The 23,523-nt window shown below is 36.4% G+C and overlaps 2 protein-coding genes across 3 annotated transcripts in view; both read left to right on the plus strand.

The window, feature by feature from the left end:
* The first annotated feature begins 970 nt into the window (after positions 1-970).
* Positions 971-8,511, plus strand: LOC127620324 (protein phosphatase 1 regulatory subunit 36). 2 transcript variants are annotated; one of them, XM_052093520.1, is made up of 11 exons: positions 971-1,068; positions 3,225-3,292; positions 3,408-3,503; positions 3,593-3,681; positions 3,780-3,849; positions 4,144-4,242; positions 4,833-4,973; positions 5,100-5,142; positions 6,242-6,429; positions 7,536-7,730; positions 8,187-8,511. In XM_052093520.1, the coding sequence occupies exons 1-11, from the start codon at positions 1,045-1,047 to the stop codon at positions 8,449-8,451; spliced, it is 1,278 nt and encodes a 425-aa protein (XP_051949480.1). In that variant the 5' UTR covers positions 971-1,044; the 3' UTR covers positions 8,452-8,511. The 2 variants fall into 2 exon arrangements, with proteins under 2 accessions (XP_051949480.1, XP_051949481.1); XM_052093521.1 differs by lacking the exon at positions 4,833-4,973.
* A 4,353-nt stretch (positions 8,512-12,864) lies between these two features.
* The window catches only part of sdc2 (syndecan 2), a 48,743-nt gene continuing 38,084 nt past the window's right edge, over positions 12,865-23,523 (plus strand). The window contains exon 1 of the mRNA XM_052092799.1: positions 12,865-13,277. Within this exon, the coding sequence (XP_051948759.1) occupies positions 13,218-13,277 (60 nt within the window). The 5' untranslated portion in view covers positions 12,865-13,217. The remainder of the gene's footprint in view (positions 13,278-23,523) is intronic.

The raw sequence follows: 23,523 nt of genomic DNA on the forward strand, positions 1-23,523 counted from the left end.
GATTTTTATAGTTGTTTTAGGGTTTGTTGACATCACATTGTCATGGTAACAAAATTGTAAAATTTGCTATAACTTTACACAGAAAAGCTTAGTAAGGGATTTTATCACACTAAAATACATTTTACATGCATATCCTTTATGTCTTGTGGCTATAATTTTGAAACAGTTAGTATTTTAATGTTCACAAATATGCCCCATTCACTTCTATTGTAAGTGCCTCATTGGATTAATGCTTTTTTAAAATGGTTTTGAAATTGAATTTATCACGGAATAGGCTATTCCTTTAATTTAGCAGTCTACAAATAATACTAAAATTTAAATAATCATTTTATTTGACAAAGATATAAGCCAATCATAGTAGAGAGTACTAATCACCTCGCCTTTTGTTGATAAGTACATGAAAGCCACTCAACCAAGACTATCTTTACCCCGCTTCTGATTTTCAATGACAAAGCACGTGAACTATGTGCATATTCATTATGACATTGTTTATATATCGTGCCATTTGTCATCTCTCTCTCTCTATGCGAATAATGCAAATACAAGCTCACAACATTACATGATCTTAATAAAAATCATCGTCTTACTAATAAAAACTGAGAGTCACTGGCCTTTAAAACATTAATATTACACAAATCGGGTTGTGGAAACAAAACTGATTACAAATAACTCGCTTTGGCCAATGCACTTTTTCTGCATAACAAACAAACAAACAAACAAACAAACCTGTTTAAAATAAGCCAAGCACGAATTGGCACAATGTACATCTAATACGAATGTTTAATAAGATTTTGTTACTTCACTTTACCAACTCGGTGTCCACCCGGCGACTTCTTTTTCACAAATTTTCACAGCACTTGTGAAGCTGCATGTCATGGATAACAAGAGAAATACGAGGTTAAAATGATGGGCGTGGTCTGCACTACGTCACGAGTAGTGCTGTCGCGTCCTAGCAGGAGTGTTACTGTTTCTAGGAGACGGTGGACGCTCAAAGTGAACAGAAGTTTCCGGAATTTACTGAATAAAGTGCATTGTGGATAGGTAATGGCAAAGTCACCGACTGAAACGGTAGGAATTCACGTTCATGTGTGATCAAAGGACTAGCAAAAAACATTGCACTAACATTGCACCAACAGAGCGAAACTGTGTTGAACAGGCAGTCGTTGGTACACTACTGTAATTTTTTTTAATCTTAAAACGGATTGGATTATTATATGGATTTGAATAGCGTAATGAGTGATTATCACGAAACCTGTCAAGAAATGTGTTGTTCCCACTGATCTATATATAGATAAGTGGTTGTTCTTCTTTTACTCCATAATTCGATTTTGCATATAGAAATGTAAGCCTTTTCTAGGACAATTAACCATTAAAGGTGCACTCAGTATTTTTTTCTTCATTCAAAAGTTTATCTCCTAAAGACATGAATTGAGGTTTGGTACAAAATGAAGTCTCCAGTCATATCTGTAACCTTATAGAAGATGTTTTATTCTACATGGATAGGGTCCACACATGGGGGCTGCAATGTTAGAATCGCATGAGCCAACAGGGTTGGGAGGGTTACTTTTGAAATGTATACACTACAGATTACAGAATACATGATGAAAAATGTATTTTGTAACATATTCCAGTAGATTACTCAAGGTCAGTAACATATTCTAAATACTTTGGATTACTTCTTCAGCACTGGTAGTTTTTTTCACTTGTTTTGAATATAAAAACTCTGCCAGTACAGACAAAATACACATGTTAAAAATACATTCTCTGAAAAACCTAAATATCTTATGCAGTGTTGTTTCTTAAACAAGATAAATCAAATGTATTTTATTTTAAGGATTTTTTAAATATTTTTACAGGAAAAAAATTATTATCAAGAATACAATTTTTCCCTAATATCAAAGGTCTTAATAGAAAAAAGAAAATATGATCCAATGTGAATTTTCTTGATAAAAAAATATGATCGTGGCTGGTAACATGTTCATGTAAAATGGCTAGAAATAGTATTTTATTTTAGCGTAAATCTGACAATTTACACAAGGTTTATTTCTGTTTTTCTGCTCCAAACTTACTTCAAACTTACTATGAGTGTAACACATCATAAGAAATCGTTTTACTGCTGTTCAAATACACTTTGGATCGCATCATTTATATGTATTAATGTATTCCATCTGAAAGGACTAAATATTAAATTAAACAAATGACTATAAAATGCAAAGTAATCTCTTCAGTAATCAAAATACTATATAGTATTGTAATTACCAATTATTTAAATTGTAACTGTAGTGGAATACAGTTACTTATATTTTGTATTTTAAATACGTAATCCCGTTACATGTATTTCGTTACTCCCCAACCCTGCCTGCCGAATATTACTCGCTTAATCTCAGTAAACCTCCTGTTATTTGACACTTTCACTCATTGATTAAAGTAATCATGGTTGATGGTGAATACTAAACTTCTACAATGGCATCTGAAACTGAAAACTATTGATTAAAATGATGCTGCATCCAAGCCACTAGGTGTCAGTGTAAGTCCAATATGACACAAAGACAAATGTTACTGAGTGCACCTTTAAAAAGGCCTATTTATACCATAGTAGTGCTCTCTTAGTTCTGCCTTTTATTTTTACTGATTTAATTTAAAAATCATTTTACAACACCATCTTATAATAATACAGCCATAGAGGACTGGGTAGCTCACACTGACTACCACACATAAGGTTGAATCCAGGGCATGTTGAGTGACTCCAGTCAAGCAATTTTTACAGACCAATTTTTACAGACATTTTTACAACAGAGATGACATTTTTACATCTCCGTTGCCATGACCATGTAATAAAAACAAACACTAAAACAACTTTCAAAATTTACAAATTTTTTAACAACTTTACAGCTCAAATAATACATGAGTTTTAACTTAATGTTATTAATGGTCATAAAGTGTTTTTTATAAAATTATAAGCTTCACATTTCTGCTTTTAAACCCACCAAATATTGGCTCAATTCACTTCCATTGTAAGTGCCTCACTGTAACCTCCATCTTTGCTTTTTTTAAATAAATAAATGATCATATTTTTTATGGTAATGAATATTATGCCACAAATGCTGTCGATTGAGCTTAACTTGTATTGAACCCGGAATATTCCTTTAATATATGGCCAGGATTTCATTATAGATTTCGTGAGAATCACCCTACGATGCTCCTTTGTATTAATTTCATGACAGAAAATATCTATGCCTTCATCTGGACGCTGGGACTGGAATGATGAAACACAAAGCCTAGAGTTCATAAGGTAAATACCTGTTAGTGACAGCAGATAAACTGGTTGGCTATTTTATTACCTTGTTGTTAATGATCTCTTGATATATGGTTAGATTTTTACTATTTTTTATCTTTCTTGTTTGCAGTTACGCAACATCTGTAGAGGTGAACGAGAAGACAAAGAAGAAAAATACACCCACATACCAAGAGCATTTAAGAAAGCATCTGGAGAAGTGGCAAAAGTAGCTTAAATTTATTCTCTTAGCATGGTGGTCATTAGACAAGATTTATTATCCGAAGCAACTGATTTACTCAGTTTCATTTGTCAAAGGAATACTGTGGGACCTGCTCAATTGGATGCCTTCAAGGCTTCGATTAAATGCTCACAAAAGGAATGTGTAACAATTCAAGATGTTATATGTAGGTCCTAAATGACTCTTACTTTGCTACATAATACTAACAATATGAGTGTTTTTCTAATAATTTGGATAGTTGAGTATGCATTTAATGTGTTGCAGTGGCAGCAGTCTCTTTGCTACAGGAGAATGAGGCTTTGCCTATTCCTCTGCATTTTCTGTCTCTACTAAAGTAAGTTTGTACTTTTATTCTAAACCATTCAGTGCAATATTATTTCAACTTGTATTTAGCCATCTGAGCATGGCCTGCACAGGTATGTACTTAGCGATTTAAAATTAGTAATTTTTGTAATCCAAATCGGCTGTGGCTCAGGTGGTAGAGTGGGTTGGCTGCCAATCGCAGGGTTGGTGGTTCGATTCCCAGCCCACATGACTCCACATGCCGAAGTGGTATTAATACACCTCTGATTCTCTCTCTTTCGCTCTCCTCACTCTTTCTTCTTTTTTTTTACCAATATATTTACAGGAGCCAAGAGCTGGAAAAGTTTCTAGCCAGCCTCCTGCTCTACTTTTCTTGTTACTTTGAAAGGAAAGCTCTTGAGGAAAGACCAAAGTCCTTAATGGCGTGAGTTTGTATTTAGAGCTTAACTGTAATTCAGCCATATATAAAAGTTAAAGTGGTTCACAAATTGCCAGCAGTCTGTTACAAAACCAAACACACAAACACAGCCACTAGTTAATCCACCTTCAGCTGACATTTGCATTAAAGGGATAGTTCACCCCAAAATGAAAATTCTTTCATTTACTCACCCTCATGCCATCCCAGATGTGTACGACTTTCTTTCTTCTGCTGAACACAAATTAAGACTTTTTAGAAGAATATCTAAACTCTGTAGGTCCATGCAATGTAATTGAATGGTGACCAGGCCTTTGAAGCTCCAAAAATCACATAAAGGCAGCATAAAAGTAATCCATAAGACTCCAGTGGATAAATGTATGTCTTCTGAAGCTGTGATAGCTGTGTTTAATAAACAGATCAATATTTAAGTCCAATATTTAAGCTTTTTTTTACTATAAATCTCCACTTTTACTTTGTAGAAGAAAGAAAGTCATACACATCTGGGATGGCATGAGAGTGAATAAATAATGAATTAAATTTTTGGGGTAAACCATCCCTTTAGCAGCATTCTATCCTTGCCCTTACTGCTGTTCCAGAGAGGAGAGTGTCACTGAAAGGCAGATTAATGTAGAAACATGTGCTAAGGTGGAGCTGGCACAGAAACAACTTGCCTTTTGTTACTTCGGGATGCTACAGGGGAAGGGTCTGTCTCAGGGGCACCATATGGCTCGTAACAGGTTAGAACAGCTATCACACCTATGAGAGGGCCTTTAATTTCATTATATCTCTAAATAAATGTAAATAATTTAATGGACGAGTATATTTGTGTGGAGACAATAACCCTGATTGATTTATGTCAACAGGAGCAGGGGGTTGTCCACTTACAGTGAAATTCAACTAAATGAGGTTTGTGCAAAACATTTTACTTATATGTGAATTATGAAAATATAAAACTTAAATATTGTACCAGAACAGTAGTTTTAGAAACATTCAGGATCTTAAAGGAATATTCCAGGTTCAATGCAATTTCAGCTCAATCAACAGCATGTGTGGCATAATACAGATTACCACAAAAATAAATTTTGACTTGCCCTTCCTTTTCTTAAAAATGTTTTTAAATAAAAAAGCAAAAATCTTGGTTACAGTAATGACAGTAAAAATGACAATTTAAACAACTTAACTCAAATAATTCATGAGTTTTAATAGAAAAAATAATGTAAGTGCTTTTATAAAATTATAAGCTTCACATTTCTGCCTTTAAACACTCCAAAAATTGGCCCCATTAACTTCCATTGTAAGTGCCTCACTGTAACCCAGATTTTTGCAAAAAAAAAAAAAAAAGGATGGACAAGTCAAAATTCTGTCAATTGATCTTAACTTGTATTGAACCTGGAATATTCCTTTAATATATTGAATGGCCAGACCAGGCTATTTGTAACACAGGGAAGTTGTCACAAGGTCTATGTCTCAGTAATGATAAGGTTTTGAATAAATATCCAGTTAACAATGCTTGTTTTCTCTCACTGTTGTTTTGTGGGTTGGATTTAGTTCAAAATGGCCTTCAATTATAATAATATTTACCTTTTAAATATTTGCTGTTCAATTAATTATTTTGTGTTTCATAATTGTTTTACTTTAAAAATTTTGCTGAGAGACCTATTAAAGATTTATTGCGACAACATATTCCTATATAGTGTGACATGCTTGTCTATAAAGGGCATAGTGTGTTAAATTATCTGTATATTTTTTTCCTGGGCAATAACAATTGGTATGATATTGATCTTGATATGTCTTTACACAGTCATTGATTTTCAGAAATAAACCAACCCTGGGAAATAATCAGTGTAACAATTAGCCCTGGTCTCCCCAATAATGCAAAAAATGTAGCTATAGGTAATGTTACCTTCCCATATTTTTAAGAACTTTAGAAGGCACCACCTGCAGTTTCATGAGTTTTTCTTTGTCTTACCCATCATGAGATCAGCATTTGTTTTCTGTATGTCAGTGTCTCTACAGCTTTTGCACCTATGCAGTGTGGGTGACCTTTGAGAGGCGGGACCTGAAGGGGATTCAGGTTGAGATTGGCCGCTTGTTCCGCTCAGATACTTTTAACGTCGCCCGAAGGACTCAGGTGGAGGAATCTGAGGAGGAACAGGAAGATCAGGACCACAGAAAACCAGCACTGAATGACAGGTCAGGAAATACAGTAGTCCATTCAGTGCAAAAATGTAACTGGGTGCCGTTATAATGCTATCGAGTTGGCTTATTAAGCTTAAACCATTGTCACGAAATAGATTTTTTGCATGCACATTATTCTATATTTAAAAACGGAAAAACTTTTCCATTCTATCCGATTCCATTTATGTTTCCTGTTCAGTCTTATTTCATCATATTTATTATATTCTACTGTTTTTCTGTTTTATTCATAGGTTTAAAACAATATATTTTCATGAACCCAACACATTAATGTGATAGTTCACCCAAAAATACCATCAGAGCTGTGTAGGGCTTTCTTTCCCCTGTTGAACACAAACAAATATCTTAGCTCTGTAGGTCTATACCATGCAAGTATATGGTGGCCAGAACTTTGAAGGTCCAAAAAGCACATAAAGGCAGCATAAAAGTAATCCATAAGACTCCAGTGGTTAAATCCATATCTTCAGAAGTGATATGATAGGTGTGGGTGAGAAACAAATCAATATTTAAATATTTTTTTACTATAAATTCTTCTCCCTGCCCAGTAGGTGGTGATATGCAAGAAGAATGCGAATCACCAAAAACTCCAAAGAAAAATCTGGAAGTGAAAGTGGAGATTAATAGTAAAAAAAGACTTAAATATTGATCTGTTTCACACCTACACTTACTGTATCGCTTCTGAAGATATGGATTTATCCACTGGAGTCTTATGGATTACTTTTATGCTGCCTTTATATGCTTTTTGGGTTTCAAAGTTCTGGTCACCATTCCAAGTTATACACATCTGGGATGGCATGAGAGTGAATAAATGATGAGAGAATGTTCATTTTTGGGTGAACTATCCATTTAATGCATAGAATGTATTTTGTAAAATGTAAATTGTTGTAGAAAATAATTTAGAAATGTTTTGGAACTGATTTATAGAGTTTATATTAAAAATGCACTATATTTATATGTAAAAAAAAAAAATGGTTCCATGTCACCTCTTTGTGAGGTGTTGCAAATTTACTTGTGAAAGTGACTATGTGTGTAATGATTTACGCTTTTATAGGCCAGTCTTCTCTTTCTTACTCTCACTGTCTGTCTCCTGACCTTTGACCCAGGAAGTCTAAACGGCGCCCGGGCCTGAACAGTATCATAACCCATCGTTCTCCTTTAATTGTGTCTCTGCTGCCCACCCCAAGAGAAAATGCCCCTCACCTGTTTGGTAGCTTCAGACATCTTCAGCAGCGTTCAACTGAACATAGTGATTCAAAGGCTTTGATGGAGGAACTGAACCAACATCTAGCCACCCTATGGTAACACAACTGTGCTATGGATTAATTATTTACACGTACTAAACATATTTTTTGCATTCAGAATCAATTTACCTCTTCCTATTTGCTTACTCTCTTTCAGCTCCTTCTTTAATTAAACTTTGCCTCTCTCTCCTCTACAAGAAAACTGTATTCCACCCTAAATTTCATACTGTTGCACTCTATCACCAACTTCATAAGATGCCATCTGAGATGCTTTTAAAAAAATATTGAAGGTGTTCCCATTTGGGCATTTCTTGGCTGATATTGGCTTTCACTATCAGGTCCAACTCATCCATTAGACATTTTATTTTTATTTTTAATATTTATATTTGGCTGCTAACATTTTAGCATAACCCTTTAGATTAACAGATTTTTAAGATCATAAAAAAAAAAGATTAGGTTTCTAGGTTATGTGTCTGGTCTGTCATTCCTAAATCAACTTTCCTTTGCCCTTAGTTTTGGAATTCTTGGTAAGCCTTTGAGCCAATTCAGCTCTATGACACTGAATCCTCAGGGTGGTCAAAGTGAAGCAGAGAAGGACGATGATGAACAAGACGGCAAAAACAGCACCATAGTGAATGATGACCCTCATGTGCACATAAGGAGTAGCAAAACAGACCAACGATCGATGACCACAACTACAGACAAACGTAGTAATTTAAGCCGTGTTGACTTAGTCTCCAGAGCTACCACTGAGGGAGTGTACTCAGACACAGAATGAATGCATCAACATGGTTTCATCAGTTGTCATTTCATTAAAACTACCTTTTGTTTGTTTGTGCTTGATGCCTGATTTCAATTATTTTTGTCCTGCCCTTGTTATTTTCTGCTGTGCTATATGAATCACAGCATTTAATAATGAGCTATGAAAATACTTTCCACTAGGTGGCCCTTTTCGATATTGCTATTTAGGGCACAGAAGGTGCTGTGGAACCTATGGTTTTCATTATTATTATTATTATTATTATTATTATTATTATTATTATTAGGGGCCAAGCACAGAAGGTGCTGTGTGACATTATTATTATTATTCCTCCCTAATTGCAGCCTATGGCAGCCTATAGAACAGTATATAGGAAAATTATTACATTTAACACACTGATTGGATGGTCATGACTATCCCCCATTCCAAATTTGGAGTCTCTACGACGTGCTCTATAGTGCCACCACCATGTCAATGATTCACTATTCTTTGGTGCATATCTTTTTAACAGTTTGTCCTAGAGATACGATGTCTGATTACTCTCCTTTTGATGATCCCAAATGACCCGTTACATTAAAACTCTGCCAATTTCAGTGGCCGCCATCTTGGATTATGTCATTCATCTTTTCTTCACTTCTACTCCTTCATACTTTGCCTGATTTGCACAAAAAAAATACTTAAAATAATCTCCAGACCGAGACGAATATAATTAATTATACAGAAGTTTTATGTTTGACTTTGTTGAAAAGTTACACAAAATCATAATTAATGAGTTGGCTGTGAAAACTGATTTAAGGCTTTATCTTGGGAATACTTTGCCCTATCAAAACAAAACTTGGTATACTTCATCAGCACCATGATCAGAGGGCAGATATTTGTGACAGCACCACCTATGGTTCAAAAGATGGGAAAAATTGCTATTTTTGTTCTTAACTTTTGAATGGTATGTCATATAGTCATGAGGTTGGTGTCTGTGGATTCCTTATATCATGCAAATTTCAGCCACACTGAATCTCCACCATAGACATTTATTAAATACATTGTCAGATCTCAGAGAAAATTGGTATGCATCATCAATATCATGTCCTAATGATACTTAAACCATGTGGAGATAGTGCCACCTATAGTTTAAAAGATAACCCACACTTGAGTACTTTTCATTTATCTACTTTAATTTCCTGATTGTGTTTTTAGGCCTGATTAAACAACCGTGTATACAATCTTGTATAATCAGGCCAAAAACACACTGACTAAGGAAATTAAAGTTGATAAAAGAAGCTACCTTGACAAGCTGAAAAACAAGTTTTCAGCTAACAACCATGCATCAGTGTGGAGAGGCCTGAAAGACATTACTAATTTCAAAACACCGTGCCCCAACACTGTAGGAAATCAACAGCTGACTGATGACCTGAATGTGTTTTACTGTAGATTTGATAAGCCCAGTCTCACACCCCCCACCCCGCTACTCAACCTGCACTTCAAATCTGTGAAAAGGATGTGTGCCGGGAGTTCCGGAAACAAACCAGGAAAGAACAGGGCCCAGACAGTGTTTTGCCCACTTTTCTAAAATCCTGTGCTGACCATCTGGTAGCCATCTTTACACAGATCTTCAACAGATCACTAGAGCAGTGTGAAGTTCCCTGCTTCATCAAATGATCCACTATCATCCCTGTCCCAAAGAAACCCAAGATCAAAGGACTTAATGACTACACACCCATCGCTCTGACATCTGTGGTTATTAAGTCATTTGAGAGACTGGTGTTGGCCTACTTGAATGACATCACTGGACCATTTCTGGATCACCTTCATTTTGCTTATAGAGCAAACAGATCTGTGGATGATGCAGGCAACATGGGATTGCATCATATTCTGAAACATCTGGACACACCAGGGAAAAATGCATGGTTCCTTTTTGTGGACTTCAGTTTGGCTTTCACCACTATCATCCCAGCTCTCCTGTGGAATAAATTAACCTAGCTCTCTGTTCCCACATGCATCTGTGAGTGGATCACCAGCTTTCTGATAGACAGCCAGCAGCTATTGAGACAGGGAAAATTCACTTCCAGTACATGTACGATCAGCACTGGTGCCCCCCCAGGGATGTGTGCTCTCCCCACTACTCTTCTCCCTGTATACCAACAACTGCACCGCCAAGCATCCCTCTGTCAAGCTCCTGAAGTTTGCAGATGACACTACTGTCATCTGCCTCATCCAAAATGATAATAAGTCAGCATACAGAAGGGAGGTTGAACGGCTGGGTCACTGGTGCAGTCATAACAACCTGGAGCTCAACATGCTCAAAACAGTGGAAATGATTGTGAACTTTAGAAGGAACACCCCAACATTAACCCCGCTCACCATTCTAAACAGCACTGTGGCAGCAGTGGAGTCATTCAGGTTCCTGGGCACTACCATCTCACAGGACCTTAAGTGGGAGATCCACATTGACTCCACTGTGAAAAAAGCCCAGCAACTTCCTTTGCCAGTTGAGGAAGTTCAACCCGCCACAGGTGCTGCTAATCCAGTTCTACTCAGCAGTCATTGATTCTGTCCTTTGCACTTCAATAACTGTCTGGTTTGGTTCAGCTACAAAATCAGACATCAGAAGACTACAAAGGACAGTTCGGACTGCTGAGCAGATTATTGGTTATTGTTCCACAATCAAATTCTGAATTTAAACTTTGTTGAAAAGTTACATGATTACAAAGTTAATCATATTGACTGTTGTGCTTGGTTGTGAAAAAACTTCTTAGCAGAGTGTGTTCCTTTTGGTGGTTGTTAACCCAGTGGCTGAGTGGACTAGTGGCAAGAGCCATGAAATGGATGAAAGGTTCATGGTTTGGGCCTCACCACACAAATGTGTTTAGTTCCAGAGGTTTATGTATTTTGTATACTGAACGGAGGCAGGGCTTTTCCCAAATCAAATGTCGATGTGCATCTTTGTTGAAAAGTTGCATGAATATAAATTTGATAATAGCAAAAACTGTGCTCTGCTGTGATTCCTCTAAGCTTGTTAGATCCTTTGTTGACTGACAATGTGGTGGCTGTGTGGTGCAGTGGGTAGCATACTGAACTGTGGAATGGATAGTTGTGGGTTCAAATTTGCATGGGGGCTAGGTGGTCTGTGTTTGCTGTGTGAGATCTTATTGTTGGTGCTTGGCCCTGTAATTGCTGCTTGCAGCTATATTTAATTATATCTTAATGCCTATAGTTCAGAGTAAAGAAATCCCAATTAGGGATGGGAATTTTTATATTAAGCATCCTAATATCCAGAGTATGCAAACCTCCTTAGATACATACGATGCATTTATTTCCCATGTTTAACAATCAGCTATTATTATATGGGTTATTATATATGGTTTATGTTTTTGTAGTAGTATTTTTGTAGTAGTAGCAATAGTATTGGATAGCTTTCCATGTATCATGTGATGTGTGTGTGTTCATTTAGAGCAGAGCAATGCACATGAGAGGCCCCAGGGTTCTGGCAGAAGGGGCTTTACCATCAATTTATTTGGCTGGGTGGGTAATCTAGGATGGCACTGCTAGTAATCTGTCTCTGTAAACCGAGAAGGGGGAGACTGTGTGTTTGTGTGTATGTAAGGGTGTTTAATTGGTTACCTTTGACTGTACTCAAGATCAGAAGGCAAAAGTAAAATTACCCCAAAACAATTTAATGATCTGTAATGTCTTACAAATGCTTTTTACCATCACAAAACATTTAGGCATATTTTTACTTTTCAGATTGTTTACAGGCCATGGCCACTGTGTTAAAATAAATAAATCGAAATGTATCCTCCATGGTACTGTTTTATTGTACCACCACCACTTCACACTCTCTCACAATTGTCCGTTAGGGGGAGACATTGCATACAGGTAGAGCAAAATGACTAACTTTAAAGTTATAGATAGACATCAGTTGCCATCTTACTTAACTTTTACACTAAAATAAAAATACGTTTTTGTTGTTGTTCAATTATTTACTTAAAAATCTGGAATAAAACAAGTTATTCCCAGACTTTCGATCATTTTTTATGGATTATATATGTTTATATATTTATGGCATATACAGTATATATGCCATACATATATAACATATATAAAATATGTGCGTGTGCACACACACACACGTATGTATACTGTATATCTAAAGAAATTATAGAACATAATAATAAATTAATAAATACATATATATATATATATATATATATATATATATATATATATATATATATATATATATATATATATATATATATATATATTTCCCAAAAATGATAATAATTATAAAAAGTTTCAGTTAAATTTCTCTCCTCTCTATTTCGCTCTCTCTCTCTTTCTCTGTGGTCATGCGCCCATATGGTCGCGCTATCTGCCAATCATTGCTCAAGCTTTCCCTCTGTTTGACCCGGACTTTCCTCCCAGTCCTGCGGGTGGCTCGACAGTAGAGCTTCACTTCAGAAGAGACCTCACGTTAAATTCACCTTTACGACACAATACAGCATTAAACGCGGACGGCCTTAGATTTAACGTACATGACTTTTCAAAACAGTTAAAAAAATATCTATTTTAGGGTTAAAAAAAAGTGCGCTGAGGAATAAGAAGAGAATGCAACACGAATCCTGTGGGATTTGAGTCCTGAGAGAGCGAGTGAGATTGGAGCAAGAGAGAGAGAAAGGGAGAGCGCGCAAGGGAAGCAGCAGAAGAGTTTCTTTTAAAGTGGAAACCGACGGAGGGGCGATATTCACCCTTTTCTCGACTGAAGACGCACATCTTTCTAAGGAATTATGAGGAACCTTTGGATGATATTAACCCTCGGCTTCACAGTCTTTCTTTCGGGGGAAAGGGTGAGTTTCGAACGAGAACAATAAGCGCTTTGCTGCGAGGTAGTTGAGCGTTAACTCAAGCAGTGTTCGGGGCTGTTCAGACCGATAGCGTTCGTGCGCTGCGTCCAAGTTCTTTGTAGCTCAACGAATAGAAAGCAGGTGTCTCGTTTTAAAAGTTGACGTTTTATTTAACTTAACATGGGGGCAGAACGAAGCGCTCCTGCGAGAGACGGGGCGCAACGGTTATAGGCGAATGTTTACATAGAAAAACAAAAGACGGACGCTAAAACGGTGTGAACGGCCCCTTAGTATATAACCAGTCAAACACATTGTCTCTGGGTTGATTAATACTTTACAATGTTAATAAGTTTCAAATTATAAGTACTGCATAAATTATGTATCTAATGAGAAAGCAGCAGTTATGGATCAAATGAGATGTAATGTAATTATATTTTTCATGAGATACCGGTGATAAAAAAAAACATATATTTTTTTTTATTTGAATTGACCCATTCATTTAAATGGAAATAGTACACACTAGCCTATGATAAGCTACTGCAATATAGACTAAAATGTGGGTTGCATTGTGAGGAATCTTTGCAGTGTAAACTACCAGCAGCCGTAATCTGGTTTCTAGTCAAGAAAAGATTGAGATTTCAGCATAACTTTTGACGAGCTATAGGCTACTTCAAGACTGGACCACAAAACTTTCCCATTACAGACCAATAGCTCTCATTTTGTGTGTAACACCAGACATGTCTTCTACTCAAAGGCAAAATTTGGCCAACTACTACTAAACTCCTGCTTAAAGAGACCAAGTGCCTTGTGGTGCAGTTTAATTCGCAGGAGTTGTAAATCAGACATTAACCTTGTTTACTCATGGTCACACTTGGCTCTGTTTGTTGGCATGTGTACATGCAGTCAACAGTGTTTCTCATGTCTGATTGTTTTGCTTGAGGTTTCTCATTTCTGCTTGCAATAAAAAGACACAGTTACTCCTGTGAATCAAAGAAGAAAAAAGATTTTCTCAAGCCTAGAATGACAAATGTGTGTTCTGGAGCATAACAAGTATAATTAATTAATGATTTAGGGGATTGACTTGCATTTCTGGCTGATTCATTATAGAGTTAATTGGCAGTGCATTTGGAGAATGCAGATCCTGAATAAGCCAATCCGCTAGTATTTTTTGGATGAAATGCCAGAGGGTTGGCACCCGCACTTTGTAATTCCATGGTTGACTGGCATGCTGGTTTGTACTGTCTCCTCCCATCGATCAGGACCTCATTCAGTTTGCCCTGCAGCCATGACATTAGCATCAATATCAATGAGACCCAGCATAGCACATAGCTTTTCTATACTGGCTTCATGAACACAGCAATTAAAGTTATCTGGCTTGAAACCACCAGGACGATCCATGTGTTTGCCAGTGATGTGCCCGAGAGACTACATTGTCCCCCCTCAGATAATCAAAACCAACAAGAAATAGTTTAAGAAGACTAAATATGCCTGTGCCTCATAAACTGATAGAAGGATGATGTCCTTGGAATATTTAGTCTCTTTTTATGCTTGTTTGACCTCTGCTTTCTCTGAAATTGTATGCTACAAACCTGTCATGATTTGGTGTGTTGTCTGCGGTCAGATGTTCAAATGTATAATTTGCATGATGTTTTGGTGGGAAGTTTGAAATTTAGCTTCAAAATGGAGATTATATGCAAGGTCACTGCACCCTTGTAGTCTGAGACAGATCCCAAGGGAAAAGTTTCCACACAACCAAGCAAAGTCAAATACATTTTTATTTCTGTGTTTTGAAAGAAATGAGTGTCATGGAAGTTAAACTAGGCCACATATAAGCAGTAGTCACACTAATTATCTTAAAAGGAATATTCAGGATTTAATACAAGTTAAGCTCAATCAACAGCATTTGTGGCATAATGTTGATTACCACAAAAGATTATTTCAACTTGTCCCTCCATTTCCTAAAAAACAAAAAGAAGCAAAAATTTGGGTTACAGTGAGGAAGTGAATGGGGCCAAAGTGTAAACGTTAAAATACTCAGCATTTCAAAAGTATAGCCACAAAACTTGAACTTCATGCATGCTAACATGGTTTTAGTGTGATAAAATCGCTTGCTAACCTTTTCTGTGTAAAGTTATTTCCAATTCCTAAATTCAAATCCTAATATCCTGCAAAAATGACCATTTAAACAACTTTACAGCTCAAATAATACACATATTTTAACAGAAGTATTAATGTAAGTGCTTTTATTAAATTATAGGCTTCTCATTTCTGCCTTTTAAACCCTCTAAAAATTGGCCCTGTTTACTTCCATTCTAAGTGCCTCACTGTAACCTCGATTTTTGCTGCTTTTAAAGCAAAAGAAGGGATCATTCGTAATTGATTTTTGTATCAATAACATTGTCACAACAACTGTGATTGTGATTGAGCCTAACTTTTATTAAATCCAGAATATTCCTTTAATGAAATAATTGACCTTTCAAATTTAGTACAAATAAACTGCAATGTAAGTAGGTTAGGGCTGCACAATTAATCGAAAAACGTATCGCGATTACGATTGTGGCTGCCACGATTATGTAATCGTGAAAACTGACGATTACAGCATTCAATTTAAGTCTGCTCCTGTTGCGTCAATGGTTTCTATTTACAACTTTTGCAGCGTTTGAGTATACTAATCAATCACTAACATGTCTGTTGAGCAATAAAATGGCAATGGCCAATCAGAGCAGCTTAGATTAGTTCTCTGTCCTATCTGTAATGACAACTAATCAGATTGCCCAGATGCTTAATTAATGTTCTAGCTCTGTTCGTGCAGCACACGAAAATTGATACTGAAGAAACATCTTTTGACACTTGAAAAGAAGCTGTAGAACAAGAGTGAAAAGCACTTTGTAATTATTTTGGATTCATTGCATATTGCACCGCTAGCTTTGAACGTAGTTAAATACACTGCAAATGAGCAACGCGACAAAAATAAAACGATCCCGTTCTAATCAAGGCACAGACGCGGTGTAAATGATTGAGTTGTTATGCTGATTAGACAGCTTTGTTTTTAATGAGCGCATTCGTGAGAGTGCAGAGCATTGTGTGGAGTGTCACTGCGCTCGTGTCGAAATGTAGGTCTCAAACAGTGTAAACCTGCTGTGAGTGACAGCAGACATTGTAATGGGAGAGTTTGTCACATTGCTCGATTTCTATGTACATTTTATAAAAAATTGAATAACAATTTAGTTTTGTCATGTTAAGAAGTAGGCCAATGTGAAATTGATTTGTACAAAATAGCCATAAAGTCATTCGGCTTAACTCTTCCAAGTTTGTTTTGGAAGTGTAGCCAACATAAAGAATATGGCATGAATAGCATATTTCAGGATTCACCATCATTGTTATTGCGTCTGCTCTAATAAGAACCATTTGCCACGCAGCTAGTATTGGTAGATTGAACATTATCACGAATCGCACAAACTCCGTTCGCAAATGTTTTTAATTTCCAAAGCGCAACCACTTAGGCCAAAAATGATCTAACGATGATCTTTCTTGAACAAGAACACCATTGAAGATCTAACGGGATGAATGTTCCCCCTGTCAAGCCACCTAAGGGCTTACTGAATGCAGTAACTTGGCCGATTTAAATCAGCTGTTAATAAGTTTGAATATTGAATATGCCATATTATTTACTGTTTGTGGACTAAAATTTAAGCAGTAATTTAGCAATAATTCAATTTATTCTATACCATAGATATCAATTTACAATAATTTTAATTTGCTTTACCTTAACAAACATTATTACAATATAAAATACAATACAATATAATGCTTAAAAGAAACTGGAGCGCAGCACATATCCACAATTGAAATCTGCTACTCTGAAGAACTACACGGTTGCTTACTTTTTGACCTCACAGTAATTAAAACTTTTAATCGATGTTAATAATCACGATTACAATATCAAGAGCAATAATCAACAATTAGGATTTTTGCTATAATCGTGCAGCCCTAAAGTAGATCATTTAACAATTTATTAACCCCAGCATATTTAAGATTTGACAAAATGTATTTGTCACCATTTTTTTGGCTTTATCAACTGTGGTTTGACTGTGTGATGTGTCCATGATGAAATGATTGACAGAGAGAGAGAGACAGTATCACACTGAATGTGTTCTCACCCCTCACTTCTACCAGTTTACCACCTGAGGTTATTTTTCTGTTCCTTATTAGCAGGGTGAATGGTCACATATCCAGATTAATCCTGGGTACTGAACAGGATTTAAGATTTTTAGGAAGGTATCCCAAATTTCTTGCTTCATCCAATGCAAGTGAGCTCCGATTTAAAGATTTAAAACTTTTTAATTAGTGATTTGTTTTTCACACAAACATATCGATTCACTTCAGAAGAATTGAACCTGGTATATCTTACCAAAAAGGTAAAACCTAGTATAATTTACTAATATTCTTAAATCCTGTTCTGATGAAGAAAGAAAGCCATATACATTTTGGATGGCCTGAGGGTGAGTAAATTATCAGCAAATTGTAATTTTTGGGTGAGCTATTCCTTTTATAACGCTTCTGGAGCACAAGGTTTGGCGAAGAAACTATGTACCTGAATGGATCTGTAAATGGGTACACTCTGCTTGTGTTTCACATTGGTCAACTTGATGACATCACAGTTCTGCACGTGTTGTGCGTAGTTGAAAATGGTAAGTGCCAAATGGAGAAAAAGAGCCGCTGATAGAGAAGCCCCATGTTATTTAAATCTCCTTTCTGAAACATTTTCTTCTTGCAGTCAATTACAACAGCAATGGTCAAAAAATATTTACAAAACAGGCACTGTTTGCAGACATTGCTTGACGTGAGTGTTGTATACTGGTCTTAGGGGTGCACTGGTCGATCAGCCACCGATCAAATTCGGCCAATATTGTCTTAAATCCACGATTGGCCGATCTTGCACTGCGTCTTCACACATTTTCTGAATAATTAGTGATTTGTTTTTCAACAAGATGCCAAAGACATTAAACAAATCATAGCTATTAATGATTCCTCACTGGAGCAGTTTTAAAGCTTGTAATGGATATATTTGTCTTATTTTTGAAAGTATCTCTGCTGTGTGGGATGCTCTCATGGTTTTTACTGATTGCCATTATGTCACAATGGCCTTTGGATATTGACAACAGAACTATTCATAACTTTTTTTCAATACAAATAAATGTTAGCAGTTCACAATTCATGTAATTTTGGTAACACTTAATAAAAAGGCAAAATTCTTTAACATTAGTTAATGCATTAGGTATCATGAACAAACAATGAACAAAATATTTTTACAGCATTTATTAATCATAACGTTAGTTAATATAAATACAATTGTTCATTGACGTGGGATTTTCGTATATGACAGCCCTTCTCGTATCTATTTTAATTGCAAGGTTATTCCCTCTATTGTGATGCACAGCTTCTGAATGTTGAATATGTGTTTGAGTGTGTTTGAAATGCACTTTATGTTGATGCATGCAGCATAATAGTGCAGGTATTAAGTTAACATGTTGATTTAGTAATTAGAGAAGTTTCTTTTAGTTAAGGCCCCTACAAAAAAAATGAACCATGGTTTTACTATAGTAATATTGAAATAACCATGACTGTAATAAATTGACTGTTGTCACCATGGTTTTCTTAGCAGAAATCATGGTTTTGATTCAATTAACCATGGTTTTACAACAGTAATACCATAGTTTCTTTAGTAACCATGACAGTAACAATGTGGATTGTGTGGTTACAAAGATTTTACTAGTGTAAAATAGTTGTAGTGTCTACCACATGTATTATACTTTGATTTGGCAGTGATATTTGTATGAAATTTTTTTTGAACATTGCAAATACTTAATCGCACAGAAACTGTGACCTAAAAACCATTATACATACCGAACTGTGAGAAATGTGAACCTTTACACCCCTTGTACTGATGCATGGAGTCTACAGTAAAGGGCTATCCTGCTTTATGCCCTTTAGAATGGTTTACAGTAAATATGAATTGTTTAGGGTGATATATTTGCATATGAAATTATTATAATGTAACATCTTATGCCATTCAACAGATGCATGCTGCAGGTTTCAGCTGATGATTGTCAGCAAAGACTTTATCCGTTAATGAAAGCAAATCAGCAGGGAGGCTGTCAGCACCTTTAAACAGTGAAGAAATTAAGGGCTTTCTGGATTGCTGTTATCTTCTTTTTAACACCTCGCAGAATAAATACACTAGGATTCTGACAATTCGAAAATAGTAAACATTGTAAAGCAGTGCAACTGTAAATAATTCTGATTCTCCCTGTTACGTTATAAACAAAGCCCTTTTTTTCTTCTCCAGTGTGCATATAAAATGGACACGTGGGCATCCCACCTCTTTTCCCTGGGGGGCTCTTTTGGGTTGATGTTTTCTGTTTCACATTGCATAATCCTTAATGGCCTCAGCAGGCATTGGGCTGCTAGGCCGGTAAAGGAATCCCAGTGCACTCTTGTTTTGTCATCAGCCATGCAACCCCAACCCAGCTAACTCTCCCTGCAGCTAAGCTCTTCATTATTATTACCCTGTCTTCGGTTACTCCCAAGAACAGTGGCATTATTCTTTATCTTCTTTCCCACCAAATAGAAAGAATGAAGGGGCAGAGTAGGGGGAAGGGGGTTAAAGAAGATATGCCTCGCTATGCTCTGATGGCACATGCCTTGTGCTTGTTTATGTCAGCACCACAAACATCTGCGAGACGTATGTGCGTTCACTTTAAAGCAGCACTGTTTGGTTTTTTCTGTGTCTCTTCCCTGAGAGTTGAAGGCAGTCCTTTCAAAGGGATAAAGTTATGCATACCAGTGGGAATTGACAAACAACACAAGCAGAGTCGAGTTCAGAGGGAAGCAACAGCGGCAGCACACTGTGCTGAAGTCGTGGTGCCAAAGTAGTGCTTCGGCCCCATTACTGTAGACAGTAAGGAGCCACAAGGGTGCAAAGCCATGACCCAAAGCCCCCTCATGTGAACACGCAGACTTGTGGGGTGGGGGGGGGGGGGGCTCAGTGCACTCCACTATTTAAAGTGCACCTCTTTAATTCACTGTTTCACTTTTCTTACCCTTTATTAGCTTAGCAAATGGAAAGTTCTTTTGGAGGATTGTGGTTTAAGAACAGTGGTTGAAATGGAGGGAGGCAGAAAAAGGATTTAATGATTAACTGCTCTACTCTTTGCATATATGACATCTTTAGCCTGGAAGATGTTTTAGCCAAGGGGAACGTGTGCGATCCCTTGTTTCATAAGTCTTGACACACTTTGCCATTAGGAAGTGTCTTTTTTAATGGGAGAAGCATTAGTAAAGAGAAGTGTACAGGCTCCTAACTGTGCAAGCTGATGAGTGTACAAGCCATCTTGTGTAGCGTAAATGTAAAAACCAGTGTGAGATATAGACGCCATCTGTGTGCGGCAGGGTGAATTGCTCGCTTATTCTCATTGCTTGATATTGTGCTTTCAATATTGTGTTTTAATTGCTCAGAACTGTTGAAAAATAAACAACTACTTGCAACACATTGGCCATCCCAATCATAAAGTTCATCCCAATCAGTTGTGATAGAGACTTTATTTGCAGCAGAACTTTTTTTGTTGGCATAATGTGTAATTCTGCTCTTTTGCTACTTTTTATGTTAGCGGTTTACAGAGTGAACTTATGCCAACGGCAGCAGTATGAAAAACGGAGCATGCTCTATTTCTTAGCTGTTTGGTTAGGGAAATTGCTGTCTATAGTTTGGCTATGTAGGCATGTTGTCAGCAGGTTTCATCATGCTTTGATGAACCTGTGATTTTGAGATACTTGTAAACAAACCCAATTTGCATTGATTGCATCTGCTAATGCGTATTCATGTGAGCACTCTTTGTTATCTACAGTATAAATGACCTAATTAATATGAACAATAAGAAAATCCTTTTTCAATCTAGATGTACAATTAAGTGTCGTAGATTGATTTTAACAGCTTTTCTTTAATTTCCTCATGCACCACATAGCAGAGACAAAATGACAAGTGGTTGTTATGGGAACTGTTCAGAAAGTATATCTAAAAAGCAGCACTTCAAGTATTTTACACTAATTTTGATTGCTCCAGTGCATGTGGCCTTGGTGTGTGCAACATACCCCCATGTTCCAGTTGTTCTGAAACATCAATTGCACACACAGTTTCTTTTAACTGTTTTCACCTAATCAAACCTTGAATAGGCTTGTTGCAGAGAGACAAGCATCCCAAGAGGATATTTTGTTGATCTTAAATCATTGTGGTTCAGAAAGCGTACTGATCCTATGGGAGTTTTGATGTGCTCAGACACATTAATTCGACAGCTCAACGTACTGCCATAAATTTGGATTAATACTCGACGTTAACACCCATTTCTGTGCTGTAAACTGCACTCTGATCTCCTTTCTTGTCCAGTTGTCTTCCATCACTCTCTTTAAATGAGAACATAGTGAATTCAAAAAAGCCTGTCTAAATGTGTTTGTTGTCATTGTCCGCACAAATAAAATTGACACACAATTGAAACTTTACAAAGTATGGCCTATAGCCCACCTACTGAATCAGATCACATATACACATGTAATCAAAAGAGCTGTGTATGAGCTAAATTTAGGCTAATGTTCAACACCCATCAAATTCAGGATATCTTGGATGGTTTGGACTCTGCATCCTTTGTTTTGCATATAGGCCCTGTAGGACAGTAAACACAGCTTTCTGGCACTGTGAACTTCCTTTTGTTGTACACTGCATCTGTTTCTGCTTTGTATCTCCTACTTAGCTATTCTTCAAAGTCCTGCAACACATTTCCAGTTTGTTTTCTTTTTTCTGCTTTTTCTGCTGCACTGACAATATAAATCAGGATACTAGGATCACAAACATTTTTATATAGCCGGAGCCCCATTCATGGAAATCTCTACATGATATACTCTACATACATTTACATGCACTGTTATTATAGATCTACAGACGGTTTTTGTGTAGACGAAGTCAAAGTATACGTTACACAATGTATTACAAATTTGAAGGGAGGACGCTGGGTTTTTCAGAGCTTGCATGCCCACAACGTTATGGCCAACTGTGGTACGATTAACATGTATACAGTACGTGCTGGACAAAGCCAAGCTACAGTTGCATTATCTAGGAATGTCAATAAGACTTTCAAAAAAATCTGACTAGTTAGGTCTGTCATGATTATGAAATTTGGCTGACGATTAATTAGCAAACAAATAATTGCGATTGTGACGATTAATGGTCTCTTTTAGAGCTTTCACGATTAATGGACATGTGAACATTTGCTTCATACACCTTAAGAAGTCACTTTTACATATTTAACTTCAACTATATAAAACATAATAAAATAGTGATATATGATTTCCTTTTAAGGCTTTAAAAACGTATAAATTGGATGAAAAATTATGTTGTAAATATAAAAATATTTCTAAATACTTAAGATATGTTTCTCGTTTTGGTACATTTTACACAGTGTTTCCCACAGGATTTTGTGAAACTGTGGTGGGTGGACCTTAGACACTCTATTGGGGTCCAGTGGCATGGTCCCCCGGAATGAAATTCTGTACATTTTAAAGTTAAATGCGTCAATCTGGTGCACATTGCGAGAAAATTATGAGGCAAGATCTATGAAGAACTTTGTGCTCTTGTAAACAATTTTGTGCTCTTGTAGTAATTTAATCAAACACATTGGTTGTATAGATATGAATGGTGATAACGCAGCAAAAAATTCACACCCACAAAGCATGGTAAACAAGATGGAGTTAACAGTTGCGTAACTTTAACTTGATTATTTAACATTACAAATAGCCTAATGTTACATGATAAGCCAACTTTGCTCCTCAGAGGCTGAAAATAGTTATTTTGTCAGAGTCGTTGGTAATAACTATAGATAATTATCTATCGTTAACTAGCTAGATATTACGTTAAATACTTTATAGATTGTTTTTCATGACAAGCAGCTGGATATGTCAGTCGACATAAGCGAGCAGACTGACCGCTAAGGTTGTTAGCTAACGATAACATTACCTAACTTAGCAGAATCATTTTGACTCATTCATGACCAAAATCTACCAAGAGACTTTATAGTGTTTAAGCATTAAAAGAACAAAGAAAATCTATAGTCTTCCTTAAGTCTGAGCATTATTTTTCATCCAAAAAGAGAACAATAATAGTCTAATAATATTAATGTGTATCAAAAACGTCTTTAAACCT

This window comes from Xyrauchen texanus, chromosome 26, assembly GCF_025860055.1.
Source record: "Xyrauchen texanus isolate HMW12.3.18 chromosome 26, RBS_HiC_50CHRs, whole genome shotgun sequence".
In the NCBI taxonomy this organism is placed as follows: domain Eukaryota; kingdom Metazoa; phylum Chordata; class Actinopteri; order Cypriniformes; family Catostomidae; genus Xyrauchen; species Xyrauchen texanus.